This window comes from Terrapene carolina, unplaced genomic scaffold, assembly GCF_002925995.2.
Source record: "Terrapene carolina triunguis isolate 2854851 unplaced genomic scaffold, T_m_triunguis-2.0 Scaffold131, whole genome shotgun sequence".
Lineage (NCBI taxonomy): Eukaryota > Metazoa > Chordata > Testudines > Emydidae > Terrapene > Terrapene triunguis.
Genome location: NW_020664482.1, coordinates 18,358,717 through 18,371,962, shown reverse-complemented (window position 1 = coordinate 18,371,962; position 13,246 = coordinate 18,358,717). Strand labels below are relative to the sequence as shown.

At 42.5% G+C, this 13,246-nt stretch overlaps 1 protein-coding gene across 1 annotated transcript in view; it reads right to left on the bottom strand.

The window, feature by feature from the left end:
* The window catches only part of ALG13 (ALG13 UDP-N-acetylglucosaminyltransferase subunit), a 56,599-nt gene extending 50,603 nt beyond the window's left edge, over nucleotides 1–5,996 (bottom strand). The window contains exons 1-4 of the mRNA XM_024217395.2: nucleotides 5,846–5,996; nucleotides 5,362–5,524; nucleotides 3,934–4,072; nucleotides 1,365–1,473 (exon numbers count right to left, since the gene is read on the bottom strand). Of these exons, the coding sequence (XP_024073163.2) occupies nucleotides 1,365–1,473; nucleotides 3,934–4,072; nucleotides 5,362–5,524; nucleotides 5,846–5,926 (492 nt within the window). The 5' untranslated portion in view covers nucleotides 5,927–5,996. The remainder of the gene's footprint in view (nucleotides 1–1,364; nucleotides 1,474–3,933; nucleotides 4,073–5,361; nucleotides 5,525–5,845) is intronic.
* Nucleotides 5,997–13,246: the final 7,250 nt, after the last annotated feature.

The following is a 13,246-nucleotide window of genomic DNA, read 5'->3' as shown; positions in this document are numbered from 1 at the left end:
GAGTGTGATTTCCTTGATGTCAGCTGCAAAACCAACTTTTCAGTTACAACTGACAAAGTTGTTACCTCCAGCCTGGTACTATGCAACATAAACACCATCCAAAACACCAAGATCTTTTGTGGACTTTCTCACATTTGCTGTGCCACCATCAGTTTGCATGAAGATTTTATGCACCATGATCTTTCTATAATGGAGCTTTAAATTGTGAATGACCCCTTCAGTTGTAATCTGGTGTAGAGAAATTGTACCGGGCAGCAGAAAGTTCAGTTTCACATTTGTAAATTCCGGTATAGGATGGGCTGAACAATTGAGAATCACTGCAATTTTCCTTTTGTTTTCCCCCCCATCTCTTGGTCAATGTTCATAAGCCATTCAGTGAATCTGATGACAATCATTCATGCATTCCTGTTTGCTTTATAGATCGTAGACAGGGAGGGGACACCAGGAAAACAACATGGCATTTTCCTTTTTTCAATCACAAGAATTTTCATTTTATCTTTGCCAGTTTGGCTTGCACACACAAGAACAGTGACTCTTTCCTTTGCTATTTTGCTGCTAATTATGACTTTTTAAAGGCCAGAATTTCCTCTGGGATTGCTGTAAAGTAAATCAGCTATAAATGTCCTTCAAAGAGAATTTGGCCAAGACTGAGGGTAAGACATCTGTTGTCCAGTGCTTGAGTTCAGATACCAGTATCTCTCTCACCATGGCTCCATTTAAATGCAATGTTAGTTCACGCTTTCTGCCAGTAAAGCCACCTGTTGACTGGTTCAAAATTTTCCAGTCCCATTTCTGTTGCAAAGTTTTATGCTTTCCTGATCAGAAACTTGCCTGTAATTGATGTGTTCTGATGATGTGAATGAACAAACCAGCGCAGAAGTGCCTCCTCTACCCCGCTCTTTTTCCCCACCCATTGCCATTTTTGATTGTAGTCTGAACTACTGTGCTACTCGTTTAGGATTTCTCTCTTTCTCTTTAAGATCTTACACACAGTTGAGACTGAAAATTGCAAGGAAACATCTTTTTGTCTGTTAGCTGGATTTGCCATCTAGACCTTGTCTGCAAGAGTCAAGTTGTGGGTCTTTAGTTTCTGGCTCTCCTTGGCTCTTGCTAGATAAGTCCTTTAGATAGAGCTGTCAAACAAAAAATAACCCTATACCTCTACTGTGTTACTTGAAGCATGATGCCAGTAGATTTTAAATTGGCATTAAATGGGAAAATATTTAATGTCAGTTGAAATTGAACAGGCATATTTATGTTCAGTTGATACAAAAAGTGTTGGTTCGAATAAGTGGATTTTCCTATTAAGGAAGTGACATTAGAAGAATTTGATCACATACTAACGTTTTCATTTTTCTGGATTATTCAAATCCAATAACTCTGTCCAAGAATGCAGCAAACTTTTCTGGCTGTCCAGGAGGAAAGGGTTTCAGTGTTGACAAATCGATTGACTTCAATGACTCCAAAAGGGTGCTATAAAAACAAAGCAAAAACAAAGGCAACATGAACGATTAAATACTTCACATGGGGGTATTTTGTCTTTCACTATTTTTTCTAATCCTGCCTTAAAGCATGCATGCACATGAGTCCCTTTGGCATTAGATTAGGAACAAGAACACACATTAGAGGGAAAAGAGACACCATAGGTGGAAAGAGAATTAGCATAATGAAAATGATACTATTTCAGCACGACTATTCCTGGGGGAATTCTGTGCCGTGGGGGGGGGCGCAGAATTCATACCTTCCGCAGATTTATTGACTCCCCCGCAGAAAAATGGGGGAGCAAAGAAATCTATGGGGAACACATGCCCCTTCTGCAGCAGCCCGGGGGCATCTGCTGGGAGCAGCTGGCAGCAGAGAGCAGATCACCGTGGGGGGTTGAGGGGAGGGAAGGGAGGCTGGATATGCGTGTGTGTGTCCGTGGAGAGAGAGTAAGGTGGTGCAAATGAGTGAGAGAGACTCACTCTGTCCCTCTCTTCGCTATTGCTGCATCCTGGGCTTGGACTGGCATAGGGCAGTGTGAAGTAAGCTCTGTCCCTGAGGCAGGCTGCTAATGTTTCCATTGTCTTAGTCAATTAAGGCTCCTTTACCTTGTCAGAGTGGTGTAAAGGAGCCTTATTGTAAATGACAGTAACAGAATCCTCAGCTAGGAAGGTCTATGGGCTTTCTCACTTTTTTTCCTCTGGCAGAGAGGCACAATGGGGTTAGATTACAGCTCAGGATCTATTTTACTTATCCATTTAAAATAAATGCAGGACAATGATTAGCAAACTGTGTGACTCTCATGTGTGAAAGTCTGAGCAATTTAAAGTGGCAGTCTACTTTACAGAACACCAAAATAAAAGTAATGTAAATGAAAATCCAGGATTATAACTGGAATGCAGGGTCTTGGTTACCAAGTAGTTGTAACTTAACTTTCATGTGTTTAGGAAATGCTGAACAGTTATTGTGATTTTTTTTCCTGTATAGTAGTTTAAATAAATTACCAAAATAAATGAAACTGGTGTGATTATATTGCATTATTTTGACAAAATATGCAGAATTTTGGATTTTTTGTTGTAGAATTCCCCCAGGAGTAACATGACCAATGGTTTTTCCTTTCAATGTGGACCCAGATTCAGAGTGGGTTAGGTGCTGTCCCAGGTCAAAAGCCACCGTACACTCCCTTTTTTGTCTGCCCTTCAGATCCCTTCTCAAAATTCTTCTTCCACTAAACATTTTCACTTGGTTATTTATGTCTCATGAAATAGATTTAAATTTACCAAAACATAAGAAATTACTATGATAACCCAAAGTTCCCAAACATGAATCATAAAACATATAACATGTATCCTAAAGCCTTCCCACTCTCCCTTCTTAATTTTTCCTGAATGATTTTCACTTATGAAGGACAATAATATTCATTGTGTTATCTGTGTTTATATTAAGTTTAAGATCCTTGAGGGAGGGACTTCATCTTATTTTATTCATTAATAGTACCATGCATTATATAAGTAATAAGATTACTTAAATTTAAGACACTTGTGAATGCATTTCACATTATCCAATCTGTATCCTGTTTTTACCTTCCTAAGATCTCCTGACTACAGACAGCCATATAGAGTCTTGACCAGGTGTTAGACAGCAGGAGCAATCAGTGTGCAAGACAAGAGAGCTTGTGTCAGATCTAAATGGTTATTCAACAACTCTCCTTCTGGGTAGGATAGTGGTTGATCAACCCAAACTTCTGATGTTGTTTTAAGGCTGTATTCAACATGAAGACCTAAATAAGTTCAAACAGAAGCTTCTGAAGAGACAGGGCCTTTTATTAAATTGACCTTACAAGGTATGTTACTTAGATCTATTGGCCAGTGCTGCTTTCTACCAACTTCAGAGGTTTGGATTTGTTTGTTTGTTTGTTTTTCTGAACAGTTTGAATAACTACAACTCAAACTCCTTCACTTTTGCTCTGTTTAGAGTGTTGTTATTTAATCAGAATCAGTAGTGCCCTTAAAAATGATAACCTTGGAACCAGATTTTCAACTATTTGGTGAAAGTAGCACCAAGCGTAACTCTAGTAGTAATCTACCCTGGGAAAAATATGTAGCAGTGGTAGCTCTAGAGGGAGCTATGCCCAATCTAGTCATTGTCTGTTTGAGGAAGAGTTACTGATTTTTGCCTTTGATGTACAGTTGCAGAGAAGAGATCCCTCCCACCCCCCCAATAAATCTATGTGTTGTAAGTGATACTGTAAAATAAAACTGTGAAAACTATATCTAGCACAATGGGGTCCTGGGCCATGACTAGGGGTCCTATGCACTACCTTAATACTACTAATAATAATACTCATTCAGTCAGGATGGCTGCTGTCAATTTCTTCTAAGGGAACAAAGTGAGAACAGTTGGCTGTACCCTTAGGAGGAGGCACAAATGATATGAAAATATGTGCCATACCTACAAGTACAGTAGAAGAGGTGTCCATCTCTGTATAGTTGCCTGGCTAATTCTAGCTGATGATTGTTCATCAGCTTTTCATTTACAACCACCAACAGTGGTTTTCCTTTTTCCAGTGTCTCCAAACAAGTGCCTGCACCTACAGAAGAAATCAGTAACATGAACAGTATTTGCACATATGCATCCAAGTTTCACCTTGCACTCTTGCAGTAAAAAACAATTAACCCTTAAGTATTTACTCAGGCCATACTCCCATTATGCTGTATGATTCCACTGTCATTTGGTTTGAATGGGAGTTTTAACTAAAATTTTACAAAATTTTAACTGGGAGACTGTCACGGATCCCTAGAATTGGTGCTGTGCCTCTAGCTTTGGAAAACTCTCTAGGAGGAACACCTTCAGCACGCCAGTCCCCCAAGGGGTCTCACTCCTCCTGCACAGGGTAGGCCTTGTGGCCTCACCGCCTCCTTAGACTCGACCTCTGGGGCTCCAGCACTCCCGTTTCACACTGTGAGCTCTGTTCAGTGAGTCCAACTGAGCTAGAGTCCTGGTGGGGACTTGTCCACTCTTCGGGAATTAATGCACCTCACCAAGCATTTGCAGACATACTCCAACTGCATTGTTAAAACATTAGGGTTTATTAGTCAACTGGAACACAGCATAGGACGTTTTTAGGTCAGCATAGAGAAATGAAGCTTAAACCATGGCACACACCATTCTAGTTAACTCAGAGTCCAGCCAAGCTGTAGTGACCCACAGGGTTCAAGCTCTCTCTCTCTCTGACCTCCTTAGTCAGTTCCCAGGTAAGAGATGTCTCCTTTCAGCCATCAATTCTTATCCCCCACCTCACAGCTTTCCCATCCTTTGTCCTTGAGCTGGTATGTTGCTGAGCTACCCTGCAGAGGTGGGGAAATCTCTCTCCTTCTGGGTCATTGGCTGCTAGTTGTCACTATCCCAGTGATTGGATTTGCCACTATCTTCTCAAATTCTCCATTGACATGGGGTCAATGTCTGCCAGTCCTTTTCCAATGCCCCACTGAAGCTCAGACAGCCAGGTGATATTCATACCGATGCCTGTTAGCCTGCCCTGAGAGCAAATAGCCCCTTTCCACCCATTGGGTAATAATGCAGCATACTGGGGAAACTGAGGCACGCACCGGTGTCATGAAACTATTACAGACAATCCCCACTTCATCACAGGGACAAAGCTAAAAGCTCTAAAACTTGTCAGTGGCCCCTCAGGCTGTCAGTTTTCCTGACCCCTGCCCTAGAGCAAATCCAGCAAACCCAGCACTTCAGCTCACCAGAGTGGCCCTGCTCTGGCCCAAAGCAGGCAGCCTCTCCGCAGCAGAGAGCAGAGCTCGCCTCCCTGACCCCGGGCACCTGCCTCCGCCAGACGCTCAAACGCCCCCCCCGAAGCCGCGTTACCTGCGTGGCTGATCACCAGATCTGCTCTCTCAAGCTCCTCAGCCAGCGACTCCTTGAACCGGAACACGTCCAGTGTAAACGCCGCCGTGCGGAACGGGGCCGGGGCCGCCGCCCCTAGGCCAACCTGCAGGACGAGTCGGCCGTAGCCGAGGCTCCGCAAGACCTACAGCGAGACGGGGGGAGGGGAGGTTACATCGCCCTGGGCTCTGCGCCGCCTGGCCCGGGGACGAGGCGGGCTGGGTTGGGCCGGCCCGGGGGCCAGCACCGCTTCTCTCCTCGGGCGCACGAGTCCCGCGCCGAGCCGGCGCCGGGTGAGGGGAACGTCCCCCCAGCGCGGGAGCCAGCCCCGGGGCGCAGCCGACACTGCCCGCGCGGGCAGGGAGCAGCCAGGGCGGCTAGGGGCCTGCGGCGCGAGCCGGGAGCCGCGGCAGGCCCAAGGTCGCACTAGGCCCCGCCGCCTGCGGGAAGGGCGCCTCGGCCTCACCTGGAGAGTCTCCGGGGCGGTCACCGCGGCGATCAGCTCCTCGAAGCTGGTCGTCCCCACGGTGACAAAGGCCGATTTCATGGCCGGCTCCAGGCCGGCCGCTTCGCCTGAGCCGGGCCGGGGGCGGCCAAGCGGCGTCTCTCCCGGAAAGCCGGGCTGCGAGCGGCCGCTAGGGGGCGCCCTCGGTTCAGCAAAGCCGGGCCTGACCCGAGCAAGGGACCTGCAGGCGGCGAGTCCCACACTGGGCAAGCCCCGAGCCAGCTCCCTCAGGGGCCAGTGTCACCCCGTGACAAATGGTCATGGTCCATCACACACGTTACCCACAAACAGACGCCCCCAGTGTAACCCCTGCCCATCACGTGTAAACCCTGAAATAAATGTTGTGCAGCACCAGTGAGGACACATTAGCTCAGGTATGTATGACTTCAAGGTGGGGCTGCTCACATTTGAGTATGTCTACATGTTGAGCTGAGGGTGAGATTCCTAGCTTAAGGAGACATACTTGGGCTAGCTCTCAGTGAACTAGTGTGCTAAAAACAGAATGTAGCCATGGCAGCGTGAGCGGCGGGATGGGCTAGCCACCACAAGTACATACCTGGTTTCTCTCTTTTTAGTGCATTTGCTTGATCAGAGCTAACACGAATATGTCTCCTCAAGCTGGGAATCACCCTTCAGCTTGAAGTGTAGACACCCTTTAATTCTATTGCTCCTGCTCCCACTGGAACTTGCTACTATCTACTTCTTGATTACTTTGTTTCTTTTAATTTCCTTCCCGTTTTTTTTTCCTCTGGAGGTCCCATCTGATACCTGTCTCCAGTTGTCTCTCTCCAGAGCAAACTACCTATTCTCTGGGGAGGAGCTAAACTACCTCACTAGTACAATGTTTCTAAAGGAAAATGCTAACCAAACACACAGTTAGTTCAGATGTCATTCTCCTCCACCATCCAATCAGAAACTTGGGGGTGGAACTGTATACTAAAATAATAGTAATATTATATTTGCATGTATATGTAGGAAAGGATGAGCTTTTAATAGATACATTCTGGTGAGCATCAATTTCTCAAAACCAGGTGAATTCCTCCCTTCTCTGTCAGTGGATGAAAGAGTTTGGTGCAGTGACAGTTGTAAGAGCCCACGGGAACAAACCAACACCATAAAAGGTTCTTAGTGGAGCAGTTTCTGAGACTTGTTGTGTATGAAGAAAATCCAGAGTATCTAGAAGAGCAAGATAATGCATATTCGAAGTGTAGTTTTAGTAGAGATATGAAAGTAAAATAAGGAAGTTAAGTACAGATAAGAAAATAAGCAGAATGACCATAGTTTCCCTTCAGTAGCATTCACTGTCTTCCTTGACACCTCAGAGCAGTGGGTCTTGTCCAGAGGTCTCTGCTATCTGTCCTCTTCTGGTACCCTTTGAGTGAACCCGAAACTTCAGCCCTTTATATTTGTCCAAAGGCATTTACAATATGGCCAACCCTGTTAAATAATCATGAATCAAGCCCCCAAAAATCATATTGACTTAAAAATCACAGTTTTTTTTTAAATCATACATTTTTGTTTTCTTTTTCTTTGTGTAATGATTTTTGAGCCTTCAAAGTGTTCTTGGGCCAATTTTTCAAGCTCTTCTCTGCAAAATAAATAAAATTACTTCATTTTAAAATGAAAGCTGAGATTCTTTTGCAATGCCTTATTCCAGTAGCTGGGGCTTTAAGAAAAATACCAAATATTGTGAGACTTGCACTAAAACCACAAGAGTTGGCAACAATCCCTTTAGCTGACCTCTGTCTTTCCGGCCCCTCTTTTTTTTTTTTTTTGTAACAGCCATTATTGTTCCTCTGGGGCTTCACCCACTACCTGAAAGTCAAATAAAGCAAAGCCTTTCACCAATACCAAAACAGCACACACTTAAAACTATCATGATATGAGAGACAGAAGGAAAAGAGACAAATGTGGTTTCAATTCTTGGGTTTATATTTTATTTAGAATCCTGTAAGCATAAATAACTCTGGCTCTGTATGTGGTCTTGCAGATAGAGAGCATTAACTAAAAATAAATCCCAGAAATGATGCATATTCTCCTGGAAATTAGTGTCTGGTGACCCTTTGTTGACCTCAAAAAAATCCTGTGCACAAAGGAGACATAAAAGATTTTAAATGCTTCAGGTTATAAAAGGCAAACCTTTCAGGAGAGCCAAGAATGCACGTTACCTTGACATGTAACTCTGCAAAGAGCTTAAAAATTAACAGCAATGAGACAGCAAGCATTGCCTAGTGGACTGAGCACCAGGCTAGGATCTATTGTGCTCCTGAGTTTTAATCTTGCCTCTATCACTGACAGGCTATTGCACCTTGGGCAAACTATTTACCTTTTCTGTGTCTTCCCCTGAAAAATGGGATTACTTCTACTTACCTATGTATGCTTGCAGGGGGGCGAGGGGGAGGAAGAGAGGTGTGAGGATTAACAAATCAAAGGGAAATTAAATAATTTTAAAACATTCTCTTTAAATTGCAAATTGTAATTTTAAAAGGAAAAATAACTGTAAAAGGGTTTTTCTGCTCTCACCCCTCTGGCCCCGGCTGATGTTTAGAAGGGCCTCTTGGAAGGTTTGTGATTATCATCACCAGACATGGTCAGAGTTACGCATCTGCTTTTCTGTCTAAGCACTTTCCTGCCTTCAGTTTCAGCTTTGCCTCTGCTTTTTTACCATCCTCTTGCAAGGCCTGTGGAAAAGCATACCTCCTGATGGCCTCATAGAATACAATCCTATGAGAACCAAGAAGTGGGTTTAGAGAGGTGTTGGGATGGGAGATGAGTCCACATTACAGACTTTTTTTTACAAAGTGACCCGCAGTACAAAACAGCAGGCAAACTTGTGCACAACTGTGCTTTGCATTGTCACAAGGTAACAGCTTGACTGGCCCTTTTCCCACCTGTGACTCGTCTGCCTCCCCAGGTGCAGAAAATTAGAGTAGCTCTATGACTGGGAGGTCATATGAGTAAATTAGTTCAGGCCTGGTAATAAAAGCGAAGCTTCCAGAAAGGGAGATGAGGCCTGTTTTGCTTTATAGAGTTGAAAGGGGCTAGCTTTGATGGAGCTGTGTAAAGGCTGCAGCTGGCCTGAATGATCAGTACAGAGCCCAAAAGGAGAGCTGTGGCATTTCTGACTTAAGAAGGGAAAAACCTATGTGAGTTAACAGTGCAGCAGATCGTAGGAGGAGGGCTATAGGATCCTGGGAACAAGGGCTGGACTGGAGGAGTGAAGGAGTGGTTTGATTTGCTGTTAGAGACTTAATAAATAAAACCTTACAAAGCAGAAATCTTAGTTTACGGTATTCTTGTCTGTGGGTGACTTCTTACAAAGCCCCAGCTGGAGCTAAAGCCAGTATCTGCAGGGCCATGTTGTACCACAAGGGGGTGCTCTGAGAGGACTATCTTACACATATGGTATATGGGTAGGGCTTCTATTATATTTGCTTCTACTATAGTATATGCTTTAGAAATCACTCCCTTGTAGTCTGCATTACTGCTCTGTGTAGACGAGCCTTAGGTACAAGTAACCATTGCTGGTGTTTATTGGATAAACTCCAGTTTATTTATTTTTTTTAAGTGGGGGTGTTTTATTGGTGTTTATAAAAACTGAAAATCAGAAGCCCTATTTATGGGACAGTGCAATCTGATACTGTCTTCCTCTGGCAAGAGTGAGGTCATTGTGTTAGTGGAGGAAGTGCAATGGGCCACACACAAAGTGCTGTCAAAGCACAAAGGAAACTTACAGATAAACAGAGGGAAAATAGTTTTCCCCTCTGTCTTTCAAATTATAGTCCTTTTCGGAGTTAACTTGTAACAATATCAAAATGGTCAGATTTAAATGAGATTTTCAAGATAATCACATCCCTTTACTGTTTATACAGTACTGTACAGAGCATTAGATTTCCATATGTGCTAAGCAGTCTCCTAATTAAAACCTTCCTGAAAAGCAGTAATATTATCATATGAGCACAGAACATGGGAATGTTTTCAAAAAGTTTTACAATGTCTTAATTTTGTTTTGTAGGGCTCTGAAGAGCAGCGCCCATGACGCAAACATCCCACTCTATGTACCCTGTTCCAGTACAACCTGTGCTGATGATGCGTCAGTCACTGTAGATAAGCATGAGTTAGCACATGGAATGCTAACCGAGTACAGCTAGCATCTGAGAATGTGGTAAAATTTTTGTTTCCTCATATCTTACTTTTATAGGGATTGAGCTTGTGACATTTATTCATGTGTCAAATGCCATTGAAGTCAATGGGACTACTTACATGAGCAAGGATAGCAGGAGTGTTTATGGAGAAAACTATAAATAATCATTTTAAAACTATGATGAAAATTATTTTTATCCTATTTACATGGCAATTCTACTGCTGAGAGGAGCAATATTAACTGAAAACTGAGTACAGTGGGGCTAGTCATATGCATAAGCTTTTGCAGGATGAGAATCCTGGCACTTTAAAATTGCTTCTGTTGGAGATTTCCTGCCTGTAGGAATGGGTGACTTCCATTGAATGTCCCCAAGTTCCTCTAGCTATGACTCTTACTTCCTGCAGGGCAGGAGGAATTCTATCTACCTTAGGATTTTTTACTGCCGCCCATCATTGCAGTATCAGAGTGATTTCCACATAAAATCAGTGAAGACCTAATGGACTTCATGAAGTCTTTGGCACCTCTCCCTTGTTGGGGGTCAAAATTCTTCTTGGGTAGTGTGGTTTTTTTTAATTTTTTTATTCAAACAAAAACCCTATATCTAATACATATATACAAGTCTCAACCCTTGTAGCAAAGAATAATCCTTTATTGGCCACAGAAACTGAACCACAAATACACTATCTTAAGCCTAATGCAATATACAGTTGTACATGTGAGAAGGAACTATCAAAAATAAGCACTAATCCTATTTATTTCCTGTGTTAGTTAATATGACAAGGTCACACACAACAACTAGTTTTTTAGGAAGATGCACAAAAGATTTAGTGAATCTGATTATACAAATGTTTGTCATGTTGATGGTTCATTGGCAATGATAATTAATGCCCCATTGCTTTAATTTAGCACAAGCCAAACTGCAAATTGTTTAACTTTAAAAAAGCAGACTGTACTGATTAATGGATATTTAGGAAGGTTGTATTTGAATGTAGTATATATTATGATGTGATACAATATTGGCATGGATGTGGGGAAGCCAGAGTTTAGGTTGAATGTTAATACTCTGGATTTACACAGGTGTGATTGAGATCAGATTCTGCATCGGAGTCCGTAAGTCTCTAAATCGTTTTCAGAATACATAAGTGATATTTTTAAAAAACAAAACAAAAACAACCTTTCAATAGAACATTCTAATAGTTGTGAAATATCATGTAAAGGTAGGTGGGGGAAAGTCTTTTCTAAAATAAAGGTACAGACACGAAGCCACTCCAATACATTAGTAAGCAGAAACAAAATATTGATGCTCAGTCTTGTTAGTTGCCTCCTAAAACTTCATATCAGTAGATTAAAATGCATATTCAGAAAAATTGAGAGTTTTCACTAGTCTCAGACTGTCTATTATTCAGATGACTGGTAGTGCTGAGGTTTGGCATACGTGCTGTTAGTGTTGTGGGAATGAATAAGCCCTCCTTCCTTATTATCAAAGATTGCTTTGGCCATCTGTGTGTCCGTGTCCCAAAAAGCTATAGCGTATGCTCATCCAGATATCATTTTATGCTGTATTCTAAAACCTTCTGAATGATACCTGTCGGTGGTCTATATTTGGCTTGAATTGTGACTCCCCTAGGGCTTCTCAGGAGTATGCCATGTTAAGTAAGAATAAATATTACACGTTGCTAAAGAAAAAGCTAGTATGTTGACCTCTTGGTAAGCCCCATATGTGTTATGAGTTTTGAACTAACTTTGATCCCAAATGTACATAACTTTTATTCCATTGTAGTTATTAACCAAAGCTCTGTTATCAAAACATGTTTCAAAGTTAGGAAAGCACAGCAGAGTTCTTCCCATATAAAATGGGCCTGATACTTTTTTTAATGCTAATCACCTTCATTTTCTATGTGTGTTGCGTGTACTCAGCACCTTGCAAGACCTGACCTTACATCACCAGCCTGTCAAAGATAATCTGTCCTCAATTTATTTAATCTAAAACACCCAAGATTGATGGCCTATCACCATGGAGCCCTTACTACTCTGGAGTGCATTTAATAGTCTATGTATGAAATATTGCATGCAGGAAGGAAATTGAAATAGGGGAGGAAATCTGCATACTTATCTAACTGTAAACATATTACAAATTAAAAATATTATAAATAAATGAAAATAGGTGGGTACATTTCCATGGAGAGCTTTACATCAGAAAACAGGTACAAATCCTTTCCTTCTTGTACAGGGCCCCAAAAACAGTGGGAATGCTGTGTGGGGGGATGAGGATGGGAGAAGGTGCATGAGGGAACTGGGCAGTGGCAGAGGGATAGTGCATTGATTGGATTAATCCTCCACATAAGGAGGGGATTTAGATAGTGTGACCACTATTATAGTCCACAGTGTTGCCAACTCATGACTTTTACTGTGAGTCTTGCAATATTTGGTGTCTATGTTATATCCCCAGCTCCTGGATTCATGTGAAAATTATTTTTTTAAAGTTGGTTTCTCGCCCTTATGGCTGCAGAGAAAAGCTTGAAATGTGACTGAGTGCCCCCGAAAGCTCCAAGACGAGCAAATAAAAAGAATGAAATAATTTTTAAAAAGTATGATTTTTAAATCAATTTAGTTATTTTTTTTTCTGAGGCCTGTCTCATGACTCTTGAATGCCTGGGGCTGAGTCCATGGGCTGAAGTATAATCCATAGTACAGTACAGCTGTGCTGGTGCTCTGTGCCCTGCCAATGGATTGGGGTATTCCCCTTTATTCTGACTTGGCTCACGTGAACAGAAGTTGGTATTTAGCCTGTACTTGGTCAGATCCTCAACTAATGTATATTGGTGTAACTCCACTGACTGCGATGGAGCTATGCTGATTTATACCAGCTGAGGATCTGGTTTGGGGCATACACATGATGCGTAGTTTCCTCTCAAACATGTAGATAAAAATGCTGTATTACAGAAATGGAAAATGGGCCTCAAATAAACCAAGAGAAAACAATAACTTACAGTCCGTGTAAGAGACATGCATAAAATTGAAAAGGAAACAAAATAGTTTGGATAGTGGTCAAAATACAGGCCTCTGCAAAGGGCTGAAAGGGAGTCTGTAACATAAGGAGAGCTATCCTGGCTGTGAAGGTTCAATATGGCTGACGTTTCCTGGCAACCAGTCTCTTGCATATCCTCTAGGGAACCTCAGCTGGTGACACTTTGGCACTGTTTCTTGCTCTCTGTGAA